At 36.3% G+C, this 27,292-nt stretch overlaps 2 protein-coding genes across 2 annotated transcripts; both read right to left on the reverse strand.

The window, feature by feature from the left end:
* Positions 1 to 1,573: 1,573 nt before the first annotated feature.
* On the reverse strand, positions 1,574 to 2,161 carry LOC113296051 (ribonuclease H-like). The gene has a single exon (XM_026544389.1). The coding sequence runs from the start codon at positions 2,159 to 2,161 to the stop codon at positions 1,574 to 1,576; it is 588 nt and encodes a 195-aa protein (XP_026400174.1).
* A 3,757-nt stretch (positions 2,162 to 5,918) lies between these two features.
* Positions 5,919 to 6,741, reverse strand: LOC113296052. The gene is made up of 2 exons (XM_026544390.1): positions 6,196 to 6,741; positions 5,919 to 6,080 (listed from the first exon to the last, which is right to left on the reverse strand). The coding sequence occupies exons 1-2, from the start codon at positions 6,739 to 6,741 to the stop codon at positions 5,919 to 5,921; spliced, it is 708 nt and encodes a 235-aa protein (XP_026400175.1).
* Between the last annotated feature and the right edge of the window lie 20,551 nt (positions 6,742 to 27,292).

A 27,292-nucleotide genomic window follows, 5' to 3' on the forward strand; every position in this document is an offset into this window, starting at 1 on the left:
ACAGAACAAAAACTCTTAGGTCTATCGGTGGAAGACAGATTTACCTATCATAGACTTTTCTGTGTGATACAGATTTGTTTATTAAAGTTTTCGATTTTGCGCCGTAGCAACTCTTGGTTGTGGGTGAGAACAACTAAGGGAATCAAGTACGTAGTATCCTGCTGTGATCAGAGACGTAAGGAGCGCAACTGTACCTTGAATCAGTGTGAGATTGATTAGGGTTCAACTACAGTCCATACCGAAGTTAGTTTGTAGTAGGCTAGTGTCGGTAGCGTCTTAACACAGTGTGGTGTTAAATCTGGACTAGGTCCCGGGGTTTTTATGCATTTGCGGTTTCCTCGTTAACAAAATTTCTGGTGTCTGTGTTATTTCTATTCCGTATTATATTTAGTTATATAATTGAAATATCACAGGTTGTGCGTTAAGATCAATCAATTAGAACATCCAACCTTTGGTTATTGATTTAAACTGATTGACACTTCGATATTGGTCTTTGGTACCATCCAAGTTATTATCCTTGTATTTGATAAAGACTCGCAGACTTTTATTTGCTTGAGTAAAGATCAAATCAAGTGAGAGAGATATTAACTCCTCAATAAACTTTTCTCTAAATTGAGTCTGACTGTCTAGTTGATTCTCTAGAAAGTATATTGGAGTTAGTCCATATAGATTGCTAATCGAAATACTGGGTGTGGTTGTTATACCCCCCCGCTTTTTCATCATTGACAAGATTTAATATCTTTGAGAAGAAATCTGAAACTAATTCAGATAGTTCCATCTGCAGGAGTTCATATTTTATTCTTAATGTCTACAGTCTTACTTTCTTTGCCAGACCCTTTATAATAATTTGTCAAAGCATCCCAAGTTTTCTTGACTTCTTTGATGTAAACTGTTAGAGCATTGCTCGGTCGAACTCACAAGTGTTGCTATCTCAAGCTTGTTGTCAAATTTAGTTATCAAAACTATATCTTGATTTATTATCTATAATTAGTTAAGTATCGGATTATGATAGAATTGTAGTTGAGAAACGGACATCATGGCAGTCATCATTGCGTTCTAGCGTTTGAAAGAGAAGATCAACCGAAGAATTTGGAGAACTTCTTCAACAAAAGGTAAGTGAAGATTGTACCACCTATTTCTCAAGTTATATTCATCTTTCTATCTATGATACGTTGTCGTATAACTAATTAGACAATCACAAACATATCAAGAATTTCGAGTCAAGTTTATCTAGGTAATTAGTTCTCGAAATATATATGACTAAGCTTAATGAACATTTTTTCATACTTGACGAATTACGGTTAAGGACAATTTATTGTACGTAATATAAATTATGATTCAAGATTATCATTCAAAAATATCTTAGAATAATGATTTTTTTTTTGCTTGATAATATCAAATTTTGTTAATCAAAAATGATTTACAACACAATACAAAAAAAGCCCATTTGAAATTATTTAGGCCTCGAAGAAAATGAAAATAAACTATGTTATTCATGACAATACAACGAAAGCCCATTTTAAACTATTTTAGCCCATGAAAAAACTGAAAGTAACTATGACTCTTTGTGTTTTTAGCAAAATTTGTAGTATGGTTTATCTGGTACTTCTATTGTTCCTATGAAGTCAGGTCTTGTATCATATTTTCTCTTTTCTCCCTTGGCTAGTCCTGCTCCTTTTTTTGCCATTAAGTCAGCTGAGAAGTTAATCTCCCTGTAGCCATGAGTAAAGTACCAGTCTTGAAGAGTAATTTTTATTCTGTTCCATCTAGTACAAGCCCACCATGGTACTTCTCCATTTTGAAATGCTGTCATTACTGCTTGAGAATCTGTTTGAAAACAGACTTTAAGGAAGTTGTTGTTGATTTCCCATTCTCCAGCACATATTATTGCAAAAAATTCTGCCATAAAATTTGTAGCAAGGCCCAAACCTCGAGACATAGCAAACATGTATTCTTCATTCCCCAGTATGCATATAAAACCATAACCTGCTTCACCTGGATTTCCCCTTGAGGCTCCATCACAACATATTAAAATGAATGGATGATTAGGAAGATGGAAGTAAATCTCAGTTATCCTTGTTGTCTTCACTCTTCTACATTTCAAATAAAAGAACTTCAAAACTTGCAGGTCATAAGATGAATTCCACATGTTTCCTGTCATTCTAACATCACATTCTCTTGTCAAATGAATAATCCTCTGTTAAGAGCATTCAGATTTGGTTGTTCCTCTTCATAAACAATTTTATTTATTAAGAACCATCTCTTTCAAGGATACAAGAGCTGCCACTCTCCATAGCTGTTTTACAGCTGGACTCTTGTGTTTTTCCAGTTTGAGAATATCTTCCAAAGATTTTGGATTTGTGAACTGAAAAATTGCACCAAGCCAGTTCCAAATTATTTCACTAAAATCACAATACCAAATGATATGTTCTTAATTTTCCTCCTCCCTTTTACAGCATGGACATCTGGATGCTAATTGGAATTTTTCTTCTTCATTGTATCATCTGATGGAACTACTCCTCTCACTAACTTCCATACATTTCTAGACATATTTGGATGGATGTTCTTGTGCCACACAGTTTTATCCCAATTCACTAGATGAAACTTTTTCCTTATACAATCAGAAATAGAAGAAGCTACAGAGAACTTACCAGAAGTTGTTGCACTTCATATCCTTATATCTCCTTTATTGTCTATAACTGGTAGTTCTGAGGTTGCAAAAAATTGAAGAAAATTTGCTGGAATCTGCCAATCCCCATCTCTGATAAAATCTACGACTTTCATTGATGGGTTTTGTAACATAGTAGAATTTTCAGGGAAGATATATTTTAAAGGTTTATCTTTTATCCAATTATCATTCCAAACTGAAATATGAGTTTCATCTCCTACAAGCCATCTATAGTACTCAAAAACATCAGCTGCAACCCACTTGATTCCTGGCCAAATTGAGGATTTTTTTGTAATACTCAATCCAATTTCCATTTTTGTCTTGAAATTTTCCTTGAAAGAATTTAGCCCATTCATCATTACCATTTTGTATTTTCCAACACAGCTTCATCAACATTTATTTATTTATAACTTCCAACTGCTTGATCCCCAAACCTCTTTCAGTTATAGGGGAACAAGTTTTCTCCCATTTCAAAGTGACTGTCTTCCTAATTGATGGATCTCCAGACCACAAGAAGTTTCTTATAATCTTTTCACTCTCTTTTAGAACTTTTTTTGGCCACTTATAGACTGACATATTGAAGATTGGAATGCTGCAAAGAACAAATTTCACTAAGGCCAATCTTTCTTGAAATGGTAACATTTTTCCCTTCCAACCTGCTAAATATTCTTGCAACGTTTCTACACATCCCATAAATGTTTAGCTCTAATTGTTCCTGGAACAAGTATTGCTCCCAAGTATTTATCAGGAAAATCAGATGACCTCATTCCACAGTCTTCTGCCATTTGATTCTTTCTTGCATTACTAGTACCACCCACAAAGCATTTACTCATTGTTAGATTAATTTCTTGGCCAGAAGCTTTTTGATAAACATCAAGAATCTTTAATAAACTTCTAAAGTTTCTTCTTTCACCATTACAAAATAAGAAGATGTCATCTGCAAACATTATATCGGTAGGATACACTCCATTTCTGTGTACCATTCGAAGCAGTTTACCTTGTGATACCATAGATGTTAATTTTCTTCTTAATACATCTTCAACTATAACAAAAAGCAGTGGAGATAATGGATATCCCTGCCTTAACCCTCTACGAACATTGAAAAAACTACTGGTCCTCTATTGACAAGAACAAAGATCTTAGCTGACTTAAGCAGAATATGAATCCATCTTGTGAATTTTTCAGAGAAACCAAATTTGTGTAGAGCATTGAAGAGGAATTCCCGGCTAAGTGAATCATAAGCTTGTGAAATATCTAACTTTAACCCCACATTACCACCTCTTCTATTTGTGTCCAGTTCATTGATCATTTCAGATGCTAGAACAATCTGATCTTGAATATTTCTTCCTTTAATAAATGCATCTTATTGGGGTGGAACAATATTTTTCACCATAAATCTCAACTTTGTTGTTATAATTTTAGTAATAACCTTGAAGCTGAAATTCATTAGACCAATTGGTCTGAATTGATTTGCTTTTCTTGGATTTTTAGAAGGAGCATTAAAAAATTAGCATTCATACCTGTTGGGATGAATTCTTTTTCCCAACAAAATTGGATAAATAAAATCTTCACTGATTATTTCCTAAGCCATCCTATAGAACCATCCTCCAAAGCCATATGGACTAGGTGAACTATCTGGGTCTAGATCAAACACTGCTTTCTTTACTTCATCTGCTGAAGGAGTAGCTTCCAATTGTTCATTTTCTGGAATACTAATTACTTTAGGAACTGAATCAAATATTTTCTCTGAAATTTGAACTTCTTTATATTTAAATTTTGCTTCAAAGTGATTCACTAAAATATCTGCAATTCCTTGCTGGGTTGATATGAGCTCTCCCTCTTCATTTTCAAGTTCCACTATAACATTATGCATTTGCCTGATTTTCATATTGACATGAAAAAAAATTGTATTGGCAGCACCATACTTGAGCCACTTAACTCTAGCTTTTTTCTTTCCTATATATTGATTCTGTTGAGTTAATACCTCTTGTACTCCTCTAGCTGTGACAAGTTGATTAAGTAATGCAGTGTTATTAGGAGACTGATCTGAGATTAGAGAAAGTCTCATTACATCCTCATCTGCTTGCTTAAGTTTTTTCTTCACATCTCCATACACATTCCAGTTCCAATTTTTGATAGTTACTTTGAGGTGTTTCAGCTTTGAAAGAAAAATGAAACCTGGATTACCTCTTACTTCAATTTTCCATTCTTCTTCAATAACTTTTTTTGAAACCTTCATGAGACATCCACACTTTTAAAGCTCTGAAAGGCACATTTGATGATTTGGGAAGAGTAGCATTTGCTCCAAATAAAGGGCTATGATCAGATGTACCTCTTGTTCCAATTTTATATCCCCAACTTGGATAAGCTTCAAGCCATTGCATATTATAAAAGGCTTTATCCAAATTACACACAATTATTTTCTTTTTTGCTCTGTTGTTACACCAAGAAAATTCTAAACCTGTTTTAGGAGCTTGGATCATTTCACAATTCTGAATACAGTTGTTAAAGTCTAGCATTGCAGTAGTTAATGGATTTCTTCCTACCTTCTTTTCTTCCATAGACAAAACTGCAATGAAGTCCCCAATTATCATCCATGGCTTACTGAAAGGAGATATTGTTGTTAGTTCCTCCCATAAGCTTCTCCTATTGAGTGTTAATGAATCTGCATGAACACCAGTTACCAGCTGACCACCAATGTCCACTGTTATTGCTTGTTTTTTAATAGATACCACTATAGGATCTTTTATTGAAGCACTCCACGAGAGCCAAATATTCCCTTTATTTGATGCTGAAGAATTATGAATTACTTTTTTATTCATTCCAGGAAGTCTAAGTTTTATACATGAGTCAGAACTGACTCTTATTTTTGGTTCTGAAATCCGAATTAAAGTGGGACAAAAATTACTAACTAAACTCTTCAATTTATCTTTGGCTTTAGATCTTCTTAAGCCTCTGACATTCCAGTATAATACTCTCATTTAGAAGAATGTTGAGGAGAAGAAGGACCCCTCATTCCTGAAAATGTTGAACTACTTGCTGAACTGTCAATTTTTTGAGTTGCTTGGTTTCTAGTTATAACATTTCTCACAGGTTTAGTAAACTTTTCTTTTGTTCTATTACCTTCTTTCAAAACTTCCACCTTAGAATTTTGAGCATCAATAGCTCCACTTTTTGGTAGAGTTTTAATAGGATGTTTAACTTGAATTATATTATTTATGGAAGGAGTATTCGAACTTACTTCAAGAATTTATTGTACTGGAATTGAATTCTGAGCCTCAAGAAGTTCTTTTAGTTCTTCAGATTTGTCTTGTAATATGTGAAAACTCCCTGAAGTAGAAGATTCTCCAAGTTGAAGCATGGGGTGAATTACAGCATCAATAGGTTCTTCTTCTCTAAAAATTTCCTCCACCTGAAAAACTGATTTAGGAGTTTCTTGACTTTTTTCTGATGGTGGCAAGCAGATATCAAAATCAATAGTAGGTATCTTCTTCTACTTTGTGCTTCCAAACTTTTTTAGGTTGTACCTCTTTAACTGGCTCTTGTTGGTGTTCTTTTCTCTTCATTCTGCATTCAGCAACTAAGTGACCAATTGTTGTATAATGATTACAGAACTTAGGTAACTTAGGAATCTGTAAAGACTGCTCAAATTTTCCATACTTTGATTCAATACTAATTTTACTAGGAATTGATTTTTCCAAGTCTACTTCAACTAGAACACTTGCATAAAAACCATTTTCTCTTTTCAAGGTATTTTCATCAACTTTGATTGCTCTTCCAACCTTGTTACCCATTTGTAGGATAATATTCTCCTTCCAGTACTCAATACTTAAACCAGGAAACATAACCCATACAAATGATGATGTAGTTTTTTGATTATTTAGATTAAAATTTGGTTCCCAGGCTCTTAATTTCAGATTTTGAGATTCAACAATCCAAAGACATTTCCAGATTAAACTTATGTCTTCTTCATTATCTAATTTGATTATGAAAAATCCTTTACCTAATGGAATAAGTTGAAATTTACCTTTTACAATCCATTGTTTTCTCAATGATGCTTCAACTGTTTCCATTTTAGTTTGACTAAATCCAGCCTTCCAATCAGACTGTATCTCCACTCATTCAAACAATCTTCAGTAACTTCATCAGAGATGAACATAGACATCGAATCATATTTCGGATTAGAATTCATCATCGAAGAATCAAAAGATTTTGTCACAAATTTTGAATCAAAATGTTTAAGATTGGACCTAACTGTAAATCCATTTTCTAAAGAAATATTGTTTGTTTCAATCAAAATAACTACCATCTAATGATTAACGATACCATAATTTGTACCACCAATCATTAAATTTTACTTTGAATCACCTGAGACGAAGAAGAATTGAACGTTTCTCTCGAAAAAAGAAGAAAAAACGAAACTGAGTTGTTGCCGATTCTATCGCCGAGTTAGATCTAGATTCGCAGTACATATACTCTACCTTGTTCATGACTAATCCTAGAACACTGATATGTGTCATTAATATTATTTGGGAATGTTTGGAATTGAGATAGAGAGAAATATAAAAATATTGAAAATCTGGATATAGGACAGCATGCATACCAGTTTTACAAACTGGGATAATTGTTAAAGGTTCGGAGCTGTAGCACACGTACTCAGTACACCTATCGGCATAGCTATAGTTTGGCAGCGACTTACTGGTACGCATACGTGGTATCCATACCATAAAATTTTGTGAACTCCTGAACTTGGAATGGTACGCATACCAAAATATGACTGTTAGTTATGAAACCGGTGTGGTATCCATACCCGGTACACAAACCGGAAAAGTTTTGTATGTTCCGGAACTTATATTTTTCTTAAGGGTACAATACCCAGTACATGTACCATGACAAATATAGTCATGAACAAGGTTGAAGTATAGGTACCTGGTACACGTACTTACCCTGTCGAATATTTTCAGATGCACATAAAATTATTTCTGTGAGATAATTAGCATTTGAATAAATCTCTAAGAATATTATATAGACATGATTGATCACACTATACCTATGGTTGGGACTTAAACTTAAAACTCTTCAATGTTTATGAAAATGATTAAGCTTATGGTTCAATCGGCTAGTCTCAGATAATCGTTTATGAACAATGTCTTTGTACACGGTTCGGTTACAGTTCATCCTAACCAGGGTATATATCTTGATATGTCAATCAAATTTCAAAGATTCATCTAATGATGAATATTATTTTCTTGGTTCCAAAGCTATCTTAGCTTAAACCTAAAGCAACCTATGCTGTGAAAGTCTATGAAAGGGGAACCTCAAACAAATGGGATTTTTGAATCCCGACATTATCTTTGTGTGTTATAGTTTTAAACTAGATTCGTCCTCTTCCTAAAACCCTTTTAGGGTTTAGCGACTAAAAAGACTTCATATGGATTCGTGAAGCCAGATCCAGTTATCTTTTATCTTGATAATCCGAGTATCCTGATCTTGTTTGATTGTTGAGCTTGCTCCATAAATCAAGATAGATAGAAATCACAAAGTTCTATTCGTCTCAAAGTTTGTTGATTCCTAAATTTTAATACTTGTGAGGTGAATAATAATCTAGGATGCTCTTCGGGAAGCATTAGTCCTGATTTTGAAGTTAGCCAGACTTTGTCTATTGCTATCGATTTCCAACCTCACATTAATCTACGATCAATAAGGAAATCTCACATATAGGCTTATCTGTGGGAGGTAGATTTGTTTAAAGTCTTCAATTGAGTTGAAGAAACCCTTAGGTTGTAAAGGACGTCAGCTAAGGGAATCAACTGCGCGGAGTCTTTTTGGGATTCAAGAGATGTAAGGAGCGCGACAGTAACCGAATTGTTGTGAGGGTTTAATTCGGTCTCAACTATATTCCAGTCCGAAGTTAATTGGTAGTAGGCTAGTGTCTATAGCGGCTTAATACAGTTTGGTTTTCTATCAAGACTAAGTCCCGGGATTTTTCTGCATTTTTGGTTTCCTCGTTAACAAAATTTCTGGTGTCTGTGTTATTTCTTTTTTCGCATTATATTGTTTATCTTTATAATTGAAATATCAGAGGTTGTACATTAATCAATCAAAGTAGATACATCCATCCTTGTTTGTTGGATACGACTTGATTGATTCTTGCATATTGATCTTTGGAATCGTCGAAGTACTCTCACACGCAAATCAGGTTCACGAACTTGTCTCTGTAAGCTTTTAGATTGTGAGAGAAATAGATATAACTCTAAATAGGTTCATTAAGTTGAACTCTCGGAATTGTATTTAAGTTTGTCCATACAGGTCGCCTAATAAAAAGTTGGTGGTGTATTTTGGTACCCACACGTTTTCAATTGGTATCAGAGTAGGCAAACACGTTTAAGACCTAATAAGTCTGTGTTTGAAGCAATCTGGCTATATAGACGAATATATTATCTCGAATAACGTACCGCCAATTCAGAATCAACCAGATGATTTTGATCAAAATTTGGATCCGACACCTGAGGAAACTGTCACATCTAGATCAGTATCTAAACATCTTCTGGGAAACACTCCTAGAAGAACAGTTGGATGAACTTTCTGATGAAGGTGACTCAGATATTGATAGATATGTAAATGAGGAAATCTCAGAGTATGTTAAGTTGTTGAAACCAGTTGAAAAGTTGACGACTTCTTGTGTCACTCCTTTTCTGACCATCCCTGTCGAGAAAACAAGAAATCTAGAAGAATTTACTCAGGTCTTTATGGTTGGAATTCCATTAACGATTTGATCCTCAAAGATCGTGAGAATGACCTAAGTAAAAAGTCATTTTAATGTGATAATCTTCGTAGAGAATTCTATAAGTTGGAAGAAAAACTTACAGCATCTGAAGCAAGGATTAACTCCCAACAAATAAGTTTTGATGACAGAGAAAGCGCTTGTCTCGCTCGGGAAAAATGCCTTGAGGATGATTTAACTACTGCTCTTGATGAAATCAAGATGTTGGAAGAGGACTTGAAAAAGTTCAATACTAGATCAAACAAATTAACCACTATGCTAGGAGCAAGTAAAAATCACCGTGATACACGAGGATCGGGCTACAAGGGAATAAATGTTCCAAGTATTAGCAAAGAGGTAAAATTTGTCAAGGCTGGTGATTCTTTTCAACCAAAGGTTTCCATTGATAGGAAAACTGAAATACCTACACTGGAAAGAGAAAATTATATCAACCTCCAAAGCCACCACACAGGAATCCAGGTAATAACATTCTTTATGTTTGCTATTATTGCAGAAATAAAGGTTACCTATAAATGTGATGTCGTTTTCGTATAAGGAATGAGAAAATTCACGATGTTCTTGTTTGGGCATCACAAGAAGTGATCAAATATGGATCTTATGTTAAGGCTAATACTCTTAGCATTACGAGTTGCCAAAGTACATGATTATCATGCAAATCCTATTCACAATCGTAATGATTATCAAAAGAATAACTTTGTAAAGATAAAGACAAGGTCCGATGCTCCCAATTGGATAAAGACTGACTTGCAAAATAATGGTCAATCTGATTCTCGTTCAAGAAATCATGAAGAGAATAATGGGAAGAAGGTTCCGAGTATCTCTAAACGGACTCAGAAGAGTATATAGAATAAAGCACTCTCAGAAACACATAATCGCACAATTTTGAACCTTCGGACAAGGGTTGATCCATTTCTGATATTAGAAAAAAGATTAACAAATTACAAGGCATTAGAAGGACAAGGATGAAAAAGCATGGGTACAACAACCTCACCCAATATTTCGATTTGCAATCTGTATGAACTAACTCTAATATACTTTTAAGAGAATCAACCACACAGTCAGACTCAATCTTAAAAAGTATATCAAGGAGTTAATATCTCTATCTCTCGATTTGATCTTTACTCAAGCAAATGGGAATCTGCAAGTCTTTATCAAATACTATACTAGAGAGATAAACTTGGATGGTACCAAATACCAATATCCAAGTGTCAATCAATGTAAATCAATAACCAAAGGTTGGATATTCTAATTGATTGATCTCAACGCACAACTTATGATATTTCGATTATATAACAAAATATAATACGGAATAGAAATTACATAGACAACTGAAATTTTGTTAACGAGGAAACCGCAAATGCAGAAAAACCCCGGGACCTAGTCCAGATTGAACACCACACTGTATTAAGCCGCTACAGACACTAGCCTACTACAAACTAACTTCGGCTGTAGTTGAACCCTAATCAATCTCACACTGATTCAAGGTATAGTTGCACTCCTTACGTCTCTGATCCCAGCAGGATACTACACACTTTATTCCCTTAGCTGATCTCACCCACAACTAAGAGTTGCTACGACCCAAAGTCGAAGACTTCAATAAACAAATATGTATCACACAGAAAAGTCTATGATAATAGATAAATCTATCTCCCACAGATAAACATATGAGTTTTGTTCCGTCTTTTGATAAATCAAGGTGAACAAGAACTAATTGATAACCCGGACTTATATTCCCGAAGAACAGCCTAGTATTATCAATCACCTCACAATAATCTAAATCGTATGGTAGCGAAACTAGATATTGTGGAATCACAAACGATGAGACGAAGATGTTTGTGATTTCTTTTTATCTTTCCCTATCGGAGATATAATCTCAAGTCAATTATTCAATTGAACTCCTACGATAGAAAATGGCAAGATCAGATCGCTCAACTACAAGAAAGTAGTTTCGTCTGGCTTCACAATCCCAATGAAGTCTTTCAGTCGTTAACCTACAGGGTCTCGAGAAGAAACCTAAGGTTAAATGAGAATCGACTCTAGCAATACCAACTAGTATCACACAGGAGGTGTGGGGATTAGTTTTTCCAGTTGCTAGATGTCTCCTTTATATAGTTTTCAAATCAGGGTTTGCAATCCAAGTTACCTTGGTAACAAAGCATTCAATATCCACCGTTAGATGAAAAACCTGATTTCTCCAAGCTAATATCTTTCAACCGTTAGATCGAAACTTAGATTGTCACACAGAAATGAAATGCATTCATTTAAGTTTGAGTAATCGTACCTAAACGTGTACACTTAGTTGGTTCACAAATAGTTAACCAATGGTTAGCCATATGAGCACTTTCATATTAACCATATTCATCTTTCTAGTTCAAATGACTCATAAGAACTAGTTCAAGAGTTGTTCAATTGCTTAGGTCTTTATTCATAGACACAATTGAAACAAAATCGGTTTGATTCACTTGAATCAATTCATGAACAATATAGCCACGGTTTGCAAAGATTGCATTCCTTATAATTTATTGTTTTAAGTTCATGAACAACCGATTTGAGAAATAACCCGCTTGGGTACGCATACCTTAGCTACCAGATTTGAGTTTACAAACTCAGCAGAAATTTTCAGTTCGAAAACTTCCATGGGTACGCATACGGGTGTGCGTACCTAAGGTGACTGGTTTACTAGTTTGCAAACTTACAAACTCAGAAGAAATTTTCGGTATGAAAACTTCCGCAGGTACGCGTACGGGTAAGCGTACTCAACCTGTCTCCTTCACCAATACCGCATGCACACATATGCACGCACTTGGTTTCCGGCACATGGATTTATACACTAATGTGCGAACACACTATATATGCTTATATCTATAGTTGGTAATCTCAACTCTACATTTCAATCATTGAAACATTCTTCTATAATGTTATAACAATCGTTATTCACGACTATCGTCATCAAAGCTATTTTCAAGATTGAAACGTCTTCATGACTTGCGTCACGGGTAAAGATGAAAATGGTTAAAGAAAAAGCTCACCAACACATATTTCGAGAAAAAGATACGCGAGTAAACTCGGCTCGAAATAGCAAATGTGTATGTATGAAAACTATCATACTTATACAACTTTGTCTCAAGAGTAGGAGATAGAATAGACTTTTGAGTGACAGATAAGTTCAGGTCTCCACATACCTTTTTGTCGGATGAAGTTCCACTTATTTCTCGAGTATTTCTTCGTCTTCGTAAGATGATCGCCATGGATTCTGGAGCTCAACTGCACTTAACTATCCTAGACCGAGACTTAGTCATAAGTAAACTAGAAATCAAGACATATAGTTTTGATCACTAATATTGACAAACATGCTTGATATAGCAACGCATGCGAGTTCGACCGAGCAGTGCTCTAACAAAGTAAAAGGTTAAATACATGTAAGATTTCTACCTCCTTATCCCTTTGTAATTCATCTAATATAAACTGTGCTAAAGATACAACGAGTACTAAACAAGGGAGTATATCAAAGAATATTGTTGTTCAGGATGAGCATTTGACAGATTCCGACCATAACATAACTTGATTATTGGTAAATTGTTCCTCCTCCCGTAATATGAAAAGGAGGACACACAACATGCTCAAGAAAGGTAACCCATTCCTTCTTGACACATATTGTATCTTGTTTTGTGTACATTATCTCTTGTGGTTATTTTCTCCATAAAGTTACTCTTTAAAACGGTTATGTCAAGCTTCTTGATATCAAATACCTCTTGTGCTCTAAATTTATATTTATTGAGCTAAGAACAAGGTTGATTTACATTTGTCTGCATGACCGATCTTGGAAATTTTTTGGTCACAAATTTCACGTGCTCACGAAATCGTAACTATGTGGGTTCCAAAGTTGGTCCAAACCTTTGGAAGTAATGAGTTAAACATCTTAAGAAGATTCTAGAAAGGATCTATGTTCCTTGACCTATAAACTATATAGTATATACTCAAAGTACTCCTACCTTGTATTATATAAAACTGCTGAAATAACTCGTGAACGTTCATAACCCATGGATGTTTCTAACATCACAAAGGAAGATAACAATAAGGTGGAGGATAATGGTTCCAAAGGAATTATTGAGTTTTATGATAATCCTGTCACCATATCTTGTTACTTTGCTCAAGAACATACAAAGTCAAGACCGGTTTAGATGTCCCGTGATTTGGTCTGAAATATTATGAGTGACATCATAATATCAAACAGGATCAGATGTTAAAGGATCAGCTGCTATCAAACATTGTAAGTTCCTTTATGGTACTAAAAAATTTCTGAGAAAATGGAACTATGAACATTTTGGTAAGATTTCTACTCAAATTCGTAAAACAAACTCTCAAATTTCTAATCTTCTTGCAAATGGTCATAATATATCTTTTGATGTTACTCTTGATCTTAATAAGAGAGACTGACTTTTTGGTATGATGCAGAGGAAGATTACTAGAAGCAGAAAGGTAAGGATGAATTCTTTAAACTCGGTGATAGGAATACTACGTATTTCCATAATAAAGCCAATTTTAGGGGGGGGGGGGGATAACACAAACAGATACTTTGCAGAACAACCTTGGAATTCAGTTATCTAATAGGAATAACATTGCTGACACTCTCAAATCCCATTTCCTAAATATGAGAAGAACAACCAGTCTTCCTAATCCATCTCAGTACCACGGTAATACCATACCATGTATTACTGAGGAAGACAATGGCATGCTCACTAAAAATTTTACTCTTGAAGAAGTCAAAGCAATTGTGTATAGTATGCAGGCTTGGACAACCCCGGGACCTGATGGTTTCCCACCAGGATTCTACGATACAGTGGGAGAATCAACTGTAAGTATGGTTCAGAGTTTTTTTCTTTCTAAGCATATGTTGAAGCAGCTAAATCATAATTTTGCTGACTTAATCCCAAAAATTAACTACCCTAAGACTTCAGCTGATTTTAGACCTATTAGTCTATGCAATGTTGTTTACAAAACAATATCTAAGCTCATATCTAGTAAATTAAAACCATTATTGAATATAATCATATCTCCTAATCAAACAGCATACCTGTGACAGACCAGAGATTTTTTTGCTCCCAACGGGTTGGATTACGACCCGCTTGGGAAGCCCCAATTCCCTGATACGCCACTCGAGAAACCAGACTTTTAAATTCTTCTGAGCAACTCGAATTCAAATTGCCACAAACTGCTTTATAATCAAGCACACTTAGCTTTTGTTCTTCGTTTATGAGAGACTTCCAATTGCTAAAATCAAAATGGCCAGTTGTCAAAAACAATAAACGACCATTGGCAAAAAAATACAGAGACGTTCAATTGCCAAAAATAATAGATGGCCAGTTGCCAAATATTAAGAGATGGTCGATTGACAAAATCGAAGACGGCCAATTGCCGGAAATAAGAAACGGCTAGTTGTCGAGATAAAAGACGACTAATTGCCAAAATCAGAGACGACCAGTTGCCAAGATAACAGACGGCCAATTTCCAAAAAAAGGTGCGGCCAATTGCCAATATAACAGAAGGCCAATAGCCAAAATAAGGTAGTAGGATACCAACCACCATTGGCCAGTTCCCAATGGTATTTCAGGTAGGAGTTAGATGATTTGAGATACCTCGAATGGTAACAATCATCTTTATCCAAGCATAGATCAGACAGATGATATGAATTACCTAGGATGGTAATATCCATCTCTTGTCTTACTAGGTAGTATGAACATCCAATAGATTGACTGCAAATACCTCTCACTGACAAGGTTACAATCATCTCCGAGTGGATGGTATGAACTGCATAGCAGCAACCAACCCTTTTCAGGCGATATGAACAACCTTGCGGAGTTGTGAAATGTTTTGGTTTTTCCCTCTGTTTTGATCTCTTTTTCTGTCTACTTAAACACAAGAAGAAAAACAGAAAACAAGAGGAGTACAGATTCCTTAAAAGTTTTAAGGATGAATAATAATAACAATAATGTTGCATCTTTTTGTTGTTTTCTGAGCAAAACTAAAGGTAAGAGTTCTTAGAGAAAAACAATTAATGAAGAGACTAGTAAAAGTACTGCAGGTGCAGGTATTATCATCACTTTTCATACGAGAGATGAGAGAGATGACAACGAATAAAATATCAAGTTTATTTTGATTAGATTTTGTTATACGAAAACGAACCTCCAGAAAAAAATACTAGTACTATCTTGGCAGGGCTCTCCAACAGCAAAGAATATGATGGGATTAGGCTGACCTCGTAAGTCGTAAACAAAGCCAAGGAAATGCATGCCATACATCCAACATTTAATATTTAATATTAGAAGAGTGATGTTATGTGCTAGAGCAGGTAAAATATTATGTACATTAACTGTTTGAATAAATGCCTGAATTAGAGATTATTTAGGATATCTCTACTTGGTTGTAAATTCTTATCGTCAGTTATAGATTAGTTTAGGAAATTACTTATATATTAGGTATAATTTGTCGTCTCTCTATAAGGATGAAACATGGAATTAATATTATTAATCTCTTATAAAGAACTTGTTTCTTATTTGATCCTTCCTTCTCATTAAGGCATGAATTCCAAGACCAAGAAAGGTAATAATGGTAAGAACAGGCTTCTGGTAGTCGAAGAGGTTGAAGAACATAACATTTTGGTATCTGATTAATGATTTTTTGATGAAGTTGTAGTAATGAGGTTCAAACTCTCGGACTTGTGAAGATTAAATTTAAAGATTTAATAAAATTATATACAAAATTATTAACAATGGGTGCGAGAGGTAACCAAGACACTAGATTCCACTATTATGCAAAATTGAATGATAAATATTTCAAAACTCTATTCAATTCTTAAGTCCTCTTTTATCTTTAATTCACTATCAATCATACAGATTCTCGAACATTATTTGTAAACCTTAAGCATAGATTATCAAGAGATTAAACCAAGCATAACCTATCAAACTGAATAACAAATAATTAAGACAATCATTCAAACAATTTAAAACTCTGCAAAAGCAGCGATTAGGTGAATTATATAATTAAATGAAATAGTTACCCATTTATGTTGCGTGAATAGCTTCCTCCATTGCCTTGGTTACGAGGGAGTTAGCTCATCATAGTATAAATGCTCTCAAAATAATTTATTATGGCTCAAAAATGGTTTACAAATGATGAGAAGAAGAGAAAATGGTGTAAACAGCTAATGTGCGACCCACAGGAAGCGTCACACAAGAACGATACATATGAAATGTTGTAGTCTTTGGGAAACTACGACCCACACTCCACTGTCGCTGTCATTGTTGAAGAACGACAGTCTCTTACAGTCTATTGTTCTTCGTGTTCATCTTCATGCAGCAGCAGAAATAGAGTTTTATTAAACTCTGATTTCGTCTTCTCTAGCTCTCCCTAGCTCCCAAAACTCTCGACCCCTTTTCCAAACTGTTTTGGCTTGTATTTATAGTGAATTGGAGCCAAAAATCCGACCATTGATTGCATATATTCTCCATTTAATCCAAATATTCTCGGCTTCCAATAATAACGAAAATTTCCATTTTTAATCACATGCACTCGTTAACTTTGATCCTGCACGCTCCCAAATGTTTTCTCCACGCCTCAACACTCTTCCAACGCTAGTAGGACTCTCCCATGCACACAAGAACTCCATTTTTGCTCGTGTTACAGTGCACGTGCTCTGTTATGGGCTCAAGGATCATCACGCGTTTTCCAGCCACTTCTGATCGAACCCACTGCCCATAATGTGTTCCTCATGCCATATCACATCTTCCTACCAAGTTTGAGCGATTGAATCTCCCTAAAACACCTTCATTTTTTTGATTGAAACTCTAACAGTTGAGAACTTCATTTCCCGCCAAAAAAAAGTTTTTGAATTTAAAGAGATGAAGTGCCCCTAATCGTCTGTGGAGTGTAAATAGCAAATGCCCAACTGAGGTGCCCCTTAGTAATTGGGTTGCCCCTTAACCAAAATGAGAGTCCGAATAACAAAATGTCCTCCAGGGATGTCCCGCATAATTTTTCGAGCAGATCTTTCCAAAAATGTATATTTCCTAAAGATACATAAAAACACAATATTAGTACAAAAATAGAGTTCCAACAATACGGACATTGAGGACAAATTAGACACAAAAATGTGTCTATCAGTATCCGAAGCAGGTGATTTTCAAGATGGGCCTACTATAGAAAGTCGTGTGGCTAAATTGGAAAACAAAATGGACAGAATGTTGCAACTGCTTGAAGACGAAAACATCAATAGGTCATCGTCAGACGGTAATTCACACTATCAGATTCACCAAAGTGGAGAAGAGGCTACCAAGGTAATAGTGATGGTGGACAGTCATCTACAAATTCACAGTTATCCACAACTACTGTTAAATTCAAGTTTCCGGTCTATAATGACAATGAAGATCCTACAAGTTGGTTACGCCGGGATACTCAATTCTTTGATTTCTATAATTTACCAGAAGAGAAACGGGTTGCATGGGCTTCTTATCATTTAGATAGTAATGCGCAACTGTGGTATCAAATTCTCAAAGAAGAACAAGCACATATAAATTGGCGAGAGTAAAAGGATGGTTTACTTGCTAGGTATGGCTATACTCAATTTCAAGATTTTTTTGGGGACTTGACAAAACTAAGACAGATTGGTTATGTTAGAGAATATCTGTCATAATTTGAAAAGTTACTCAGCAAAGCAGGAATCCTTACTCAAACCCAACAGGTTGGTTGTTTTGTCAGTGGTATGAATGACAATATACGAGCCGATGTACAAGCCGCAAAACCTACTACACTTACAAGTGAAATAAGCCTGGCCAGATTATATGAGTCATGCAATCAGTCACAACATCGAATACCATTTTCTGATTACAAAAACCAAGCTTCACCGGTGGAGATAGTATCTGCACCTACGCTCTATACAACATTGTCAGAAATAAAAACAATGACACCAGAAGATATTAAATAACGATTAGATAAAGGTTTGTGTTTTAAATGTGATGAACGTTTTACCCTTGGACATCGTTGCAAGAAACTTTTTTATATTGAAGCATTTTTTTTACTAATAAAGATGGTGGGGAGATTGGAAAAGACGATGACCATGCAACTTTGGGGGAAGGATTCATGTTACAGAAAATTCCTGAATTTTCACTTCATGCAGTAAAAGCCCAACACAACAGTACCATACCACAAGGCGTCAAATCTTATGCACTTCTGTTATCTAAGAAACATGGAACTATATAAAGTCACAACATAAACCAACAAAATCACTAGTATTCCAAATTGGAAAATCAAGTACCAATAAATTTAATAACATGCAAATAAGTGAGCTAAGGTGCAGACATCAAATCACCATTGCAGTATCGTTAAACGGAACAATAGGAACTCTTACCCCTTTTTCTTTTTCTTATGGCTTTTTCATCAAACATGTAACATGCAGGAATTTGGATCCCTTCCTTGGCTTTCTTGACCTAATAGTTTCGAGTTTGAACACAACCCAATAATCCCAAACATTCTCTCATTTTAATTATCCATCAATGTCTCATCTAGCATTTATCAAGTGTGATGTCACGAACCCGCCCGTTGCATATAAACACTTCGTTTAGTTAAGGAAATTGATTATCTAAATTTCCCAAACTGGACATCGTGAAGAAGGAATTCTATTATTCCGTTCTTAAGACTATCCAGCATCAGCAACACTTCGTATCTCATTGTATCAAAGTTTCCACTAAGCTCACTTGTGCAGATTTAAGTTGGTTTCTTTCTGAATTTAGTCGCACAGATAGGGAAGAGAAGAAACGAAGAGGAATTTCCCCTCTCTTTCTCCCTGCCTCTTTTTGTTTTCCCTTCCGGTTCAAAACTAGGAGAATAATAAGACTTGGTATCTTGCATGGAGGCTTATTAAGGCACCAAGGATTCAGATTAAAATGACCACCAATTTATAATCACACCCTATGTTGTGTTTTTGAGTACTTCTAAATGCAAATATATGACTAATGGGTTTGGTTAAACCCAAGAAAAAGGTTCGTACTGCTACATCATAAACCTCTTAAAAAGGACTTTGTCCCCAAAGTTCAACCAAACTAGAAGTAAGGAAGATTACCTATGGTCGCATTACAATTCAAGCACATACGACTCCACTACTCACAGTCCCGAAAGAACAGGAACTGCTCTGATACCAACTATGACGAACCAGAGAATTTTTTTGCTCCCAATGGTTGGGTCACGACCCGCTTGGGAAGTCCCGACTCCCTGATACACCATTCGAGAAACCAGACTTTCAAATTCTTCTGAGCAAATCGAATTCTAATTGCCCCAAACTTCTTTATAAGCAAGCACACTTAGATTTTGTTCTTCATTAAGAGAGACCGCCAGTTGCTAAAATCAAAATGGCCTATTTCCAAAAACAATAAACGACCAATTGCCAAAAATACAGAGACGGCCAATTGCCAAAAGTAATAGATGACAAGTTGCCAAAAATTAAGAGATGGTCGGTTGTCAAAATCAGAAAAGGTCAATTGCCGAAATCAAAAACGGCCAGTTGCCCAGATAAAAGACGGCCAATTGCCGAAATAACAGAAGGCCAATTGCCAAAATAAGGTAGTAGGATACCAACCATCATTAGCCAGTTGTCAATGGTCTTCCAGGTAGGATTTAGATGATATGAGATACCTCGAATGGTAATAACCATCTTTATCCACGCATAAATCATACAAATGATATGAATTACCTAGGATGGTAATATTCATCTCTTGTCTTACTAGGTAGTATGAACAGCCAATAGATTGACTGCAACTACCTCTCACTGACAAGGTTACAATCATCTCTGAGTGGATGGTATGAGATGCATAGCAACAACCAACCCTTTTCAAACCTTGCGGAGTTGTGATATGTTTTGGTTTTTCCCTCTATTTTGATCTCTTTTTCTGTCTACTTAAACACAAAAGAAGAACAAGAGGAGTAAATATTCCTTAAAGGTTTTAAGGATGAATAATAATAATGTTGCATCTCTTTGTTGTTTTCTGGGCAAAATCTAAAGGTAAGATTTCTTGGAGAAAAACAAATTAATGAAAAGAGACTAGCAGAAGTACTGCAGGTGCAGGTATTATCATCACTTTTCAGATGAGAGATGAGAGAGACGACGAAGGATATAATATCAAGTTTATTTTGATTTGACTTTTCTATATGAAAACGAACCTCCAGAAAAAAGTACTAGTACTATCTTGGCAAGGCTGTCCATCAGCAAAGGATGGGATGGGATTAGACTGAACTCGTAAGTCGTAAACAAAGCCAAAGCAATGCATGCCATGCATCCAATGTTTAATGTTTAATAGTAGAAGAGTGGTGTAATGTGCTAGAGATGGTAAAATATTATGTACATTAACTGTTTGAATAAATGCCTGAATTAGAGATCAGTTAGGATATTTCTATTTATTTGTAACTTCTTATTGTCAGTTATAGATTAGTCTATGAAGTTACTTGTATATTAGGTATAAATTGCCATCTCTTTATAAGGATGAAACATGAAATTAATATTATTAATCTCTTTTAAGACCTTGTTTCTTATTTGATCTTTCCTTCTCATTAAAGCATGAATTCCAAGACCAAAAAAGGTAATAATGGTAATAACAGGCTTCCTATAGTCGAAGAAGTTGAAGAACATAACATATTGGTATTAGAAGCAGGTGATTCTCAAGATGGGCCTACTATAGAAAGTTGTGTGGCTAAATTGGAAAATAAAATGGATAGAATGTTACAATTGCTTGAAGACCAAAACATCAATAAAGCATCGTCAGACGGTAATTCACACTATCAGAATCATCAAAATGGAAAAGAGGCTACCAAGGTAATGGTGATGGTGGATAGTTATCTTTAGATGGTAATGCGCAATGGTGGTATAAAATTGTCAAATAAGAACAACCACATATAAACTGGCGAACGTTCAAGGATGGTTTACTTGCTAGGTATGGCTATACTCAACTTTAAATAAAATTTGGGGACTTGGCAAAACTAAGACAGATTGGTTCTTCTAGAGAATATCAGGCACAATTTTAAAAGTTACTCATCAAAGCAGGAAGCCTTACTCAAACCCAACAGGTTGATTGTTTTGTCAGTGGTTTGAATGACAGTATACGAGCCGATGTCCAAGACGCAAAACCTACAACTCTTACAAGTGCAATAAGCCTGGCCAGATTATATGAGTCATGCAATCCGTCAAAACGTCGAATACCATTTTCTGATTACAAAAATCAGGCTTCACCGGTGGAGATAGTATCTGCATCTACGCTCCATACAACATTGCCAGAAATAAAAGAAATGACACCGGAAGATATTAAACAACGACGAGATAAATGGTTGTTTTTTAAATGTTATGAATGTTTTACCCCTAGATATCGTTGCAATAAACTGTTTTACATTGAAGAGTTTTATACAAATGAAGATGGTGGTGAGATTGGAGATGACGATGACCAGACATCTTTTGGGGAAGGATTCGTGTTAGAGGAAATTCCTGAAATTTTACTTCATGCCATTAAAGCCCAGCACATCAGTACCATATCACAAGGCATCAAATCTTATGCACTTCTTCTATCTAAGAAACATGGAACTATATAAAGTCACAACATAAACCAACCAGATCACTAGTATCCCAAATTGGAAAATCAAGTACCAATAAATTTAATAACATGCAATTAGGGTACATGGAATGAAAATAAGTTAACTAAGGTGCATACATTAAATCACCATTGCTTTATCATTAAAGGGAACAATAAGAACTCTTACCCCTTTTTCTTTTTCTTCTGGCTTTTTCATCAAACATGTAACATGCAGGAATTTGTGCTTGAGATAGTGACATTGTTGTATATAGATTTGGATCCCTTCCTTGGATTTCTTGACCTTATAGTTTCGAGTTTCAACAGAACCCAACAATCCTATACATTCTCCCATTTTAATTAGCCATCAATATCTCATATGGAATTTATAAAGTGTGATGTCACGAACCCGCCCGTTTCATAGAAACACTTCGTTTAGTTAAGGAAATTGATTATCTAAACAGTTCCCAAACTGAACATCGTGAAGAAGGAATTCCATTATTCCGTTCTTAAGACTATCCAGCATCAGCAACACCCCGTATCTCAATGTATCAAAGTTTCCGCTAAGCTCACTTGTGCATATTTTAGTTGGTTTCTATTCAGAATTCAGTCGCATAGATAAGGAAGCGAAGAAACAAAGAGGAAGCTCCCTTTCTTTCTCCCTGCCTCTTTTTGTTTTCCCTTCCCGTTCAAAGATAGGAGAAGAGTAACATGTGGTATCTTGCATGGAGGCTTATTAAGGCACCAAGGTTTCAGCTTAAAACGGCCACCAGTTTATAAACACATTCAATGTTGTGTTTTTGAGTACTTCTAAATGAAAATATATGACTAATAGGTTTGGTTAAGTCCGAGAAAAAGGTTCGTACTGCTACACCATAAACCCCTTAAAGAGAACTTTGTCCCCAAAGTTCATAACCAAACCAGAAGTAAAGAAGATTACCTATGGTCGCATTACAATTCAAGCACTTACGAGTCCGCTACTCACAGTCCCGAAAGAACCAGAACTGCTCTTATACCAACTATGACGGACCAGAGATTTTTTTGCTCCCAACGGGTCGGGTTACGACCCGCTTGGGAAGCCCCGACTCCCTGATACGCCATTCGAGAAACCAGACTTTCAAATTCTTCTGAGCAACTCAAATTCGAATTTCCCCAAACTGCTTTATGAGCAAGCACACTTAGATTTTGTTTTTCACTAAGAGAGACCTCCAGTTGCTAAAATCAAAATGGCCAGTTCCATAAACCAATAAACGGCGAGTTGCAAAAAAATACAGAAACGACCAATAACCAAATGTAATAGATGGCTAGTTGCCAAAAATTAAGAGATGGTCGATTTCCAAAATCAGAGACGACCAATATCCGAAAAAAAGAGACGACCAATCGCCGAAATAAGAAACGACCAGTTGCCGAGATAAAAGACAGCCAATTGCCAAAATAACAGACAGAAAATTGCCAAAATAAGGTAGTAGGATACCAACCACCATTGGCCAGTTTCCAATGGTCTTCGGGTAGGTGTAGATGATATGAGATACCTCGAATGGACTATCCATATCAGTCTCAGAAACGATCGTGGCCACGCAAGTTGGCCGCACAATTTAACAAGCCTAACCAAACCCTGGCAAAAATAGGCAATTGTTATGATGACCACCGACGGGCCCACTTATGCCCTAGCCGGTCGAACAATCACCATACTCCCCTAGCGTCATCAAACGCCAACCCAGAGTTGAGTGGCTGCGCTGTTTTGGGATAGGCTCGAACGGGCAAGACTGTTCAGGGCAGTCTTAAAGTCATCGCAACCTTCCAACTTCGCTAGCCTGGTTGGACGGATTAGATCATCCCATGAATGATCAGGGAAGCGCTAACACACACGTTGGCGGGCCCACTTCTTCTTCACCCGATCGGTTTTCTCACTGCGAGGTCATGGAGCAATGAAACGATTGCTCAAACCATGGCAGGCGTGATGCTTTTAAGGGTCGCGGAATTCCACTAGTGTCTTAAATCGATCACAACTATCCAACTTAGCCATCCTATTTGGATGGCTTAGATCGCATTTATAACCATCAAGAAGGTGCACATACGTTCATCGTCAGTCCAACATGGGCCCCACGTGATCGATCTCTCCAAAGGAGGATCACGACGTGCCAAACCTCTTGGTCAAAGTCACGTGCACATGACTGTTTCAGAACCCTAATTAGGGTTAGCGGCAATGTACATCTGTCGTAGTTCGATCGTGACCATCCATCTTCGCCAGCCTAAATGGAGGGTGTAGATATAGACTCAAGAGGTCCCAAGGATGTCAACATGATCACCGTGGGCCCACCTTTGCGTGTAACTGGCCGACATATGCAGATTAGGACCCGGCGTCTCGAAACGCACGCCCAAAGGTAGCATGCCACATTGCTTTTAAACCTTTGCGGTAATATATTTCTGTCGCAAATTGATCACGACCACTCATCTTTTCCGGTCAAATTGAGTGGCCTAGATCGAATCTTTGTGGGACCGAGAGGTGTAGGCATGCACGCCGGCGGACCGTCTCCACGCATACCTGGTCGGACCCACCAAAATTAGCGCCCATGCTTAGATTCGGTCAAGATAAAGAGGGGATGTTGCGCACCTCTAAAAAACCCTAAAATCCATCAACGACAGCAAATATGTGCCGTAAATCATCTCGTCCGTCCAACTTTGCCATCTTGGTCGGACAGCTTGGATTAAAAGTTAGGTGACCAATGAAGCGCCTCAATGATCACCGTCCGCCACTCTGTCACAGGGAGTGATCGACCAGATGGTGGCCCGCCCATGCGGCTTCCAGACGATCACTCGAATATGGTTGGACGTGTTGCCATTTTAAGACGCTTAATCCGCCACTTATTCAATCAAGCTTTAAAACAGCGATGCTTTATGCATATCGATTGTTTTGAGATGCTTGCTTTAAAACGATGCATTACATGCATCGAACATACACGATATTTCATGAATATCTTAAATAACTCAGTTGTTTAACCTAATAGCACTGTATGCTATTTCCTGTGGTGGGTCCCACGACCTGACCCACTCATTCGAGACATCAAACATGTCACAAACTGGGGGATACTTACTGGGGTATTGGTCTGGCGGTTTACAGCGTGCGTCGTGCAACGCGCCCATCACTCAACTTCCTCCACTTCCTACGAGATGAGGATTGCGCTCAAATGACTTGTATAAATAGGTTCTTCAACCTATTTTCAAACAACACAGAAAAAACCAAGTGTTGTCATCAATATTCAGAAAACACCCAGAATTGATAGATTTCATTGTGCAAGCCAGTTCATCATTCTGATACAAGTCATAAACAGCCAACACCTTCACAATCTCAACACATTCTTCGCTTCCCTCCCTAAGATCAACCTCATCTTCTACACTTTGTGACCGAAGCAAGTCTGGAACGACCATTTCTTGGTTTAGGCCAGAATTGTATAGATTGATCTCTCGAATCAAAAGCACTTCCTTGCAGTGCATTTTTTTAGGGTTTAGATTTGTTTCTCATCCACACACACCCAAATTTTCCAAAACCAGTAGAAACAGTTTTCACCCATAAACACTACTTTATATCCTACTCTTGAGACAAAGTCGTATAAGTATGATAATTTTCAGACATACACATTTGATATTTCGAGCCGAGTTTACTCGCCTATCTTTTCTCGAAATATGTGTTGGTAAGCTTTCGCTTTAACCACTTTTCATATTAACCCGTGACGAAAGTCATGATGACGTTTCAATCTTGAAAATAACTTTGATGACGATAGTTGTGAATAGCGACTATTATAAAATTATAGAAGAATGTTTCAATGATTGAAATGTAGAGTTGAGATTACGTAACCAACTATGGATATAAGCATATATAGTGTGTTCTCACATTAGTGTATAAATCCATGTACCAGAAACCAAGTGTGTGCATATGTGTGCATACGGTATTGGTGAAGGAGACGGGTTGGGTACGCGTACCAGCGGAAGTTTTCGAACCGAAAATTTCTGCTGAGTTTATAAGTTTGCAAACTGCTAAACCAGTCACCTTAGGTATGCATACCCGTACGCGTACCCATGGAAGTTTTCAACCAAAAATTTATGTTGAGTTTCTAAACTCAAATCCGGTAGCTATAGTACGCGTACCCAAGCTGGTTATATTTCTCAAATCGGAAGATCATGAACTTAAACAATAAATCAATAAGGAATGCAATCTTTGAAAACCGTGCCTATATTTTTTCATGAATTGATTCAAGTGAATCAAACCAATTTTGTTTCAATTGTGTCTATTCATTAAGACCTAAGCAATTGAACAACTCTTCAACTAGTTCTTATGAGTCATTTGAACTAGTTATGTGAAGAAGATGAATACGGTTAATATGGAAGTGCTCATATGGCTAACTATTAGTTAATTATTTGTGAACCAACTAAGTGTACACGTTTAGGTACGGTTACTCAAACCTAAATGAAATACATTTCATTTGTGTGTGACAATCTAAGTTTCGATCTAACGGTTGAAAGATATTAGTTTGGCTAAATCAGGTTTTTCATCTAATGGTGAATATTGAATGCTTTGTTGCCAAGGTAACTTGGATTGCAAACCCTGATTTGAAAACTATATAAAGGAGACATCTAGCAACTGGAAAAACTAATCCCCACACCTACTGTGTGATACTAGTTGGTTTTGCTAGAGTCAATTCTCCTTTAACCTTAGGTTTCTTCACGAGACCCTGTAGGTTAACGACTGAATACTTCATTGGGATTGTGAAGCCAGGCGAAACTACTTCTCTTGTAGTTGAGCGATCTGATCTTGCCATTTTCTATCGTACGAGTTCAATTGAATAATTGACTTGAGATTATATCTCCGATAGGGAAAGATAAAAACAAATCACAAACATCTTCGTCTCATCGTTTGTGATTCCGCAATATCTAGTTTCGCTACCATACGATTTAGATTATTGTGAGGTGATTGATAATTCTAGGTTGTTCTTCGGGAATATAAGTACGGGTTATCAATTGGTTTCTGTTCACCTTGATTTTATCAAAAGAAGGAACAAAACTTTTAGGTTTATCTGTGGGAGACAGATTTATCTATCATCATAGACTTTTCTGTGTTATACAAATTTGTTTATTAAAGTCTTCGACTTTGGGTCATAGCAACTCTTGGTTGTGGGTGAGATCAGCTAAGGGAATCAAGTGCGTAGTATCCTGCTGGGATCATAGACGTAAGGAACACAA

Source organism: Papaver somniferum, chromosome 7 (genome assembly GCF_003573695.1).
Source record: "Papaver somniferum cultivar HN1 chromosome 7, ASM357369v1, whole genome shotgun sequence".
Taxonomy (NCBI): domain Eukaryota; kingdom Viridiplantae; phylum Streptophyta; class Magnoliopsida; order Ranunculales; family Papaveraceae; genus Papaver; species Papaver somniferum.